The 7,531-nt window shown below is 31.8% G+C and overlaps 1 protein-coding gene across 1 annotated transcript; it reads left to right on the plus strand.

The window, feature by feature from the left end:
- Positions 1–2,393: 2,393 nt before the first annotated feature.
- LOC145159992 (basic helix loop helix (bHLH) DNA-binding superfamily protein) lies at positions 2,394–5,263 on the plus strand. Its single transcript, XM_079079046.1, has 2 exons — positions 2,394–2,522; positions 3,100–5,263. Exon 2 carries the CDS (start codon positions 3,121–3,123, stop codon positions 5,104–5,106), a length of 1,986 nt encoding a protein of 661 aa, XP_078935172.1. The 5' UTR covers positions 2,394–2,522; positions 3,100–3,120; the 3' UTR covers positions 5,107–5,263.
- The last annotated feature ends 2,268 nt before the right edge of the window (positions 5,264–7,531 follow it).

A 7,531-nucleotide genomic window follows, 5' to 3' on the forward strand; every position in this document is an offset into this window, starting at 1 on the left:
TAAAATGGGTTGTCATGGGTCGGATGTGGTCCCTATATTTAAGTGGATTTTTCTATGAAAACTCAAATTTTCTCTGACATTTTGCAAAACTAAGGAACACTATGAGCTCGTATAGACTAAAGAGGAACATAGGCTTATTCAAGTCGGTTTTTCTTATGTAATAGTTTATATTCACATATATAAGGTTTTTTTCTATTATGTTTATTTGTATTTTTAAAGATACTAACATCTCACACGGGATAAACATTTTGCATTTTGCATTTAGTAAAGAACCATACAAAATGTTTATAGGCGTTGCGAAATGCCAAAACAATGTCATTTTGGCATTTCACAATACCTATAAGCATTTTGCAGAGTACATGCGATATGAAATGCATGGTTATTCATGGAAAATATTAGCTTTTTGCTAAATTTTGATAAACTTAAGAAAAATTGCCATATTTGTCGGTTTCTATTTTTTTTTTCTCATTTTGAAAGACCCACCATTATAACGGAATATTTTTATATTTATTCAAACTTAGTCTTCCTACACTTTAGTATCACATCAAGTTGAATGTTATTTTTACAAGTTAAAACGAGCATCTTTACAATTATTATATAAATAAAACCTCTTATAGCTTCACATTCTTATGACACTCCTTGGAAGTGGCACAATCATCATACACTGAAGGGAGGGACAGAAGATTGAGGTGGTATAGACATGTCCAAAGAAAATTACCATCATCAACGGTATGGAAGGTAAAAGGAGGAGATGACATCCTAAAAAGAATTGAGAAGATGGCATGAGGATTGACATGTAGGATTTTGTTCTTTCCTAAGACATGACCTTAGATAGAAAGATAGGAATGTAATGAGGCTAAACATCAAGATAGATAGGTAGCATTATCACATTGTATTGTTTGTTTTATCATCCTTATTGTTCATACATGCTTATTGCTCATATGTACATTGATTTATTCATGTTTTGGTTTACTACTGACATTGACTTACTCCTTTTGTAGGTGTTTGGATGCGTTTGATTTATTCATATTTTGTTTTACTGCTCACATTGACTTAGTTCCTTTGTTTCCCCAAGTGCTTGGAAAGATGTGTATGGTTGTATTATTATTATTATTTACCCGTTTCTATGTCTTACTGCTCACTCATTCTGATTACTTTCACCTTGTTTCTCTCATTTACAAGTTATTATTTGCACATGGTGAATATCATTTGCAACACAATCGCTCTATATTCTTTTTGAGACATTACTGTCAGCATCTACCTCCCCATATCATATCCCATTTTAATATAAGGGTTTATCTCTTCTTAAACAAACATTTTAAGTATTGTTGATTTGGTAATAAAAATATATATATTAACATGTAATGTGAGATTATATTTGATTCTCTGTCAATTTTATTTTATTTTTGATGCGGGAATTTTTGATGTCCATTTTTGTATATATATGACAACAAATCCGTATCCCACGGATTTAGTCTACCAAATATCGAGATTTTTTTTTTCCAAAAAGAGTTGAGCTCTACATTTTAGAAGCAAATAATTCTTTTTTAGGTTGTAACAAAATGTCAGATTTCATCAAATATTTTTGTGAGCCAAAGAATTTTAAAACGTGTACGAGTCTTATGGAATGAAAGTTGTGTATAAATTCATGTCAAGATAAATATTATATTTATTATTAGTTCCTAATGGCCTTAAGAATAGTAAAGTTTTTATGTTTTAGATTTTTGTCATATTCCTTTGTCTGTTTTAACAGTTTTAGTTCCTAAAATAAAAAAATTTCCTTTTTTCCCCAACATGTGTCAACTTCCGACTACGTGGCTGACTCGTCCGTCTTTTTTTTTTTTAATCTCAATTTGCTTAGTCATCCACTTTTATCTACTTTTGCTCACATTTCTTTGCTTGTTTTGCCCCCAACATTTTACAAAACAACCAATAATTAGCAAAAAAAAAAATCATTGATCTTAAAACTTGCATGTTATGGTTTCCCGACACATTAAACCGTTTCAAACCGGCAACGTAGTTCGGAGGTTTTTTGCTAGTTAGACAAATTTGATTATTTTATCCCTAGTTTTTCTAATATTAAAAAAAAAAGAAAAAAAAGTGAAATGAAGACAAGATCATTGGTCCAATATCAGATTTCTTTTAATGATTTTCGGTTTATCGGTTATATATTAAACAAAACTACTTATATATTTATTACATAATATATATATTATTTAAATAACTAAGAAACCCAATGATGAGTTTACTTTTTTTTTCATGGGGCAATACCAAAAGGTGGAGATAAGAAATAAAACTAATAAACGACGCCGTACGGAAGGTAAACGGTAACTTAGTTGGGAGCAATTTAAAATAAGGTATGGTTCAGAGTTCAGTTACAACGGCTACCTGCAACAAGATTTCCTCCCCCATTTTTTTTCCACTCGTAGAACTCCTAACACTCTTCAATAAACCGATCACATCCAACAATCTCTCGATTGTCGCTGTGTTGTTAATGGGTTAATCTTGACTCCGAACACCAGGTACACTTTTGTTTCTCCTTCTCTCTCATTCCACAAACAAATTATCAAAACCCTAAGCCATTAACTTGTTCGTATTCTTTATGTGGTTGCTGTAATCGATTGAATTCGGGTGAGGGGTGAAATATTTCTAAATTCGAACCTTTAGCATTCCAATTTGAAATTTGACACAGGGTTGTATATATATTTTAGTTTAAACATGTCTAGGTATCCAAATATGATGTTTGATTTTAATATATTCATTATTTTGTGATGTAAACAAAACCGATCTTGCCCAAATCGTTATATCCAGGAATTTGGGACCTCTTCACTTGTAAAATGCTAGTTCGTTTGTTCATAAACATAGTAGTTAGTTCTTTTATTCCTGTTTTATATCCAGAAAGAGGTAGGATTGAATTTGGAAATCAAATAGTATCTCTGAGATTCTACTAATTCTTTGAAATTGTGATGAATTTAGTATCTTAGGTTTTCAATGACTGATAGTTTAGTTGTTCATGGCAAATAAGCTTCATATTGCTAATTTTACGATAATGACTTTTGGTCAATGTTGATTTTCCATTTTCTCCTGTGATTGTCACAGGTTATATACAAAACAGTGAACATGACTGAAAAAGTTTATGAAGAGTTGGATAAGGCAAAAGCTGAAATTGAAAAGCTCAGGTCAGAATATCATGTGAAATCCAATCTGTGTAACAGCTTGAAGAGATCACATGATGATCAAATCAAAAGAATCCAAGAACTCAATCTGAAACTCGAGCAACAATCACAGGAAGTAGAAGCAAAAACAGATGAAATCCATGCTGCAAATCAATCACTCAAAGAACTCCAATCCAAACTTAAAGATAAAGAGAATATCATCAAGAGTTTCACTTCTACCAATGATAAGCTTCGTATTGATTTCAATTCAAAACTTCAGGAAACCGAAGAGGAGAAAATCAACCTTCTTTCTTCATTAGATGAAGCCAATATGAAAATCTCAGATCTAGAGCAAAAAAACCGTGATTTTATGGACAAGATTGAGGTTCTGAAAGAAGGGATTGTGTCTGTTTCACAGAAGAAATGTGCAAGTGAAAGCAAAGTGGCTAAAGCCTCCAAACAAATGAGAGAAAGAGGAGATATGTTTGAAAAGCTGGAAGAGGAAAAAGTGAAGCTTGAAGAACAGATTAAATGGAAGAATGAACAATTCAAGCACTTAGAAGAAGCCCATGAAAAACTTAGAGATAAACTTCGCACCAAAGAAAAAGAATGGGATATGGAAAAAAGTTCTTTTTTTGATGAAATATCCACATTGGAAACAAAGTTAGATTCTCAAATCACGCTTTCTGAAGATCTAAAAAGACGATTAGAGGCATCCAATCAAGATCTTGCTCATGAAAAGAATCAAAGAAAGATTCAGATTCAAGAAGCGAATAACTCATCTTCTATTGCAAAGCTTCAAAAAAAGCTTAAGACTTTGGAACAGATTCATAGTAAATGTTCTGGTCAAATTGAAGTCAAAGAAGCTGAATGGAGATCTCAAATGGAAAAAGTTGTTTCAGACTTGAATTCTTGCAGAAAAGAGATAGAAAAGAAAGATTCACATTTGAAGAAGATTACGAAAGAGTTAGATGGTTACAACTCTTTAATGTTAAAGTCAACAATGGAGAAAGAAGAGTCTGAAGTCATGATAGTGACATTAAAGTCAACCCTTTTGGAGGCCAAATTAAAGATTCATGATCTTGTTAAATTTCAAGAAAGTATGAAAGAACAAGATGCAGAAATGGAGTCATTGAAAAAAGAGATGAAGAAAGTATGTGATTTGTTAGATATGGCAAATGAAGAAGTAGCTGAGAAATGTTGTGAAGTAAATGAAGTTGAATTTGAGCTCCAAATATGGAAATCGATTGCTGAAAATCTAAAAGTCAACTTAGAAGTCAACCATCAAATGAGACGTGAAGTGGAAGCTTCTTTATTATCTCAAGTCGCCATTGAAGTAAACCTAAAAGAAGAAAATGAAGAAAAGGGTAAGAGAATCAATGATCTTGAACAACAACTTGAAGAATTAAAGAAAAAAATGGAAATGCATACCCTTTTGAGATTTAGTAAAGAAAAGCAAAGTCTTGATAAGATCGTAGAAGAGAAAGATGAGAGGATTAAGAATCTTCAAAAGATTATGGAATCTTTGGAGGAAGAATTTAATGATTCGAGTGTTTGTTTTTCTTCTCAATTATCAAAAATGCAAAGTGAGGTGAATCTTTTTCATGAAGCTTGGGAGAAGATAAGAACAAGCGTGGTGATGAAGGAGATTGAAGTGGAATTAAGGGATTTGATGATTGTGGAAATGGAAAAAGATTTAGAGAAGATATTTTTAGAGAAGGAAAAGTTGATGGAGATTATTGGAGGTGTTTCTGAAAGGATTAATAAGTTATCAAGAGAAGATGGACAAATGATGGGAACTTTGAGAAGTATAGTGATGAGTTTTGATGATGAAAAAGACCGTTTTGACCCTGTGAAAGAAAACACAAATGTGTTTCAGTCTCCTAAAAGGAGGACTATGGTGGAAAGTGGTCATGATCTTCGGTCACCGTTGAGAGCTCTCAACAATTAGTTTTTTTTTTTTTTTAATTACATATAACCATGTATTTTGTTTTTATTTTTTTGATTCTTTAGTTTGTAATTTGTATGAATCCATTTGCTAAAAATAACATAACTAAAGATTTAATGAGAAGGCTATTTTTTCAATTCTTTCTCAATGAAATCTTGAATGTTTTGTATCTTCATATTGTGTTCTTGATTTGATCATTCCTTGATAATTCTTATCTCTAATTCTGCATTTATGTCGTTGATTGTGTTTGAGATTTTACATACAAACTGATAATATTGAAACAGAAAAACTGCAACATTGATTAACAAAAGTGACACATAACAACCATCAAAATTGACACAAATTAAACAAGTGTTCAAAATATGTTTCAAACTCCACATGCCATTCAACATACTCTTTAGTATTCTCCTCAACATTCTTTCAACCTTTTCAACCTATAATTATGTTAGTTGTATTCTAATTTAATGCTAAGGAAAGTGAAATGTACTTATCTTTTGTCTCTTTTTCACTTTTAGTTTAGGTTTTGGTTGTCCTTTTTTACATATAGTCTTGTTATGGCTATCATATCAACAAATTTTGCATAGAACTTGTTTTCCATCTAATTAAACAACTTGGCAACACTTGCCAATGCCTAATAATAATAAATGATGGAAGAGTTAATGGAAATGAGAACGAATAACACACATTTCACTTTTAGGGAAACCGTTGAGACTTTGGGATTTATTATAAATGGTTGCATGTTGGATTTAAAGAGAACATGAACATATATCCATGGGCTTTCTCTCTTTGTATTATTCATAGTGTAGCTAACCTCGGAAGCTCTAGTACCCTTTTCGGTTTCAATCATATGCCAAAAATATACCTCATTCCAAGCAAAATTGTTGAAAATTTCATCTTCCAAGAGTTTATTATAGTAAGCAAGTTCATCTTCCTAACCTCCAACTGAATATGAAGGAGTAAATCAATACCGAAGGATTTACACAATGTAATAAAGAATGGAAGCAACAAATCAAACTCTTTTGCAATTATGAACACAATCTATTAAATTACCAATATACTAAAAATATATAATAATCATAAGAAATTTATAAAAATGTTAGAAATTATTATCACCAAGAATAGCAATGTATTTTCAAAAAAATATATTATTAAAGCATCATACTTTCATTACTTTGTTAAATGCAATAAATAACAATGTCCTTTCTAATTTTTCTTTATGTTCTTTCTTTTGAATATCGTTTGCAACTATGTCGTCATAATATGTTTAGTTAAAGAATTATCATCCTCGTCTTTATTCTTCTTGGTCTTTGTTGTGAAAAGTAAGACATATTCAACAAATCTAACATCTCTTGAAGTGATAATCTTGTTGTTGTCAATGTCGAATACTTTGTAACCTTTTTGGCCTTGCGGGTATCCAACAAAAACACCTAAACACCTGGTCCCCTTACTCCGAACGTATCTCCCTTACTTCGAACGTATCTCCCTTCGTTTCCGTGTTTCTCACATATATGAGACAACCAAATACCCTCATATGCTCATAGTCGGGTACTTTTCCGAATAAGATTTCATAAGGCGTTTTAAAACCTATTACCTTGAAAGGTAATCTATTTATTATGTAGGCAGCCGTCATGATGCATTATCCTCATAACTTGGTTGGGAAGTTTGCCTCAAATTCCTATCGTTCTTGTTGTTTAAGCAAATGCCTACGTTTTCTTTCTACATCCCCCATTTTGTTGTGGAGTATGAGGGCATGAGCTTTCAAGCATGGTCATTTGTTGAGCATAAAAATCAATCATTGAGACGGATGTGAACTCATCTCCATTGTCACTCTTTATTTTATTTATGTTCTTTCCATCAATGTTTTGGCCATATTGTAAAAATCCATTAGACAATTGCTTGCTTCATATTTGTGTTTAATAAGAAATACCCATACTCCTCTACTAAAGTCGTTCATAATTGTGAGAAAGTAACGTGCTCCAGATAAAGATGGTGTACGATAGCTTCCCCATATGTCATAATGTAAAAGATCAAAGCACTCACTAGATTTAATAGAGCTATCGGAAAAAGATAAACGAGTATGTATTTCTTTTACACATGAGTCACAAACTTTATTCTTTAATTCAAATGTAAAATTAACTAAAAAAAATCTACGTGATGTAACTTGCTTCAGAAGTGTGTCCCGAGAAGTGTGTCCCGATCTTTTATGCCAAACAGAAACATCACAACTTTTTTTGTTGTCAAAATCATTCGACTAAGACCTTTGTCACATTGCCCCTCCATCAATCAAGCTCCTCGTCTGCAAGTCATATAGTATTTTTTTTAAGGACCGTATTAGAATAAATAGTATTAGCCTTAAATTTCCTTGAAATTGGGATAAAAGTTCCTTCAACTACTTATCATCAAGAATCTTGAAGTACAAAACAAAACT

This window comes from Lactuca virosa, chromosome 2 (assembly GCF_052849685.1).
Source record: "Lactuca virosa cultivar CGN04683 chromosome 2, Lactuca_virosa_CGN04683_v6, whole genome shotgun sequence".
In the NCBI taxonomy this organism is placed as follows: domain Eukaryota; kingdom Viridiplantae; phylum Streptophyta; class Magnoliopsida; order Asterales; family Asteraceae; genus Lactuca; species Lactuca virosa.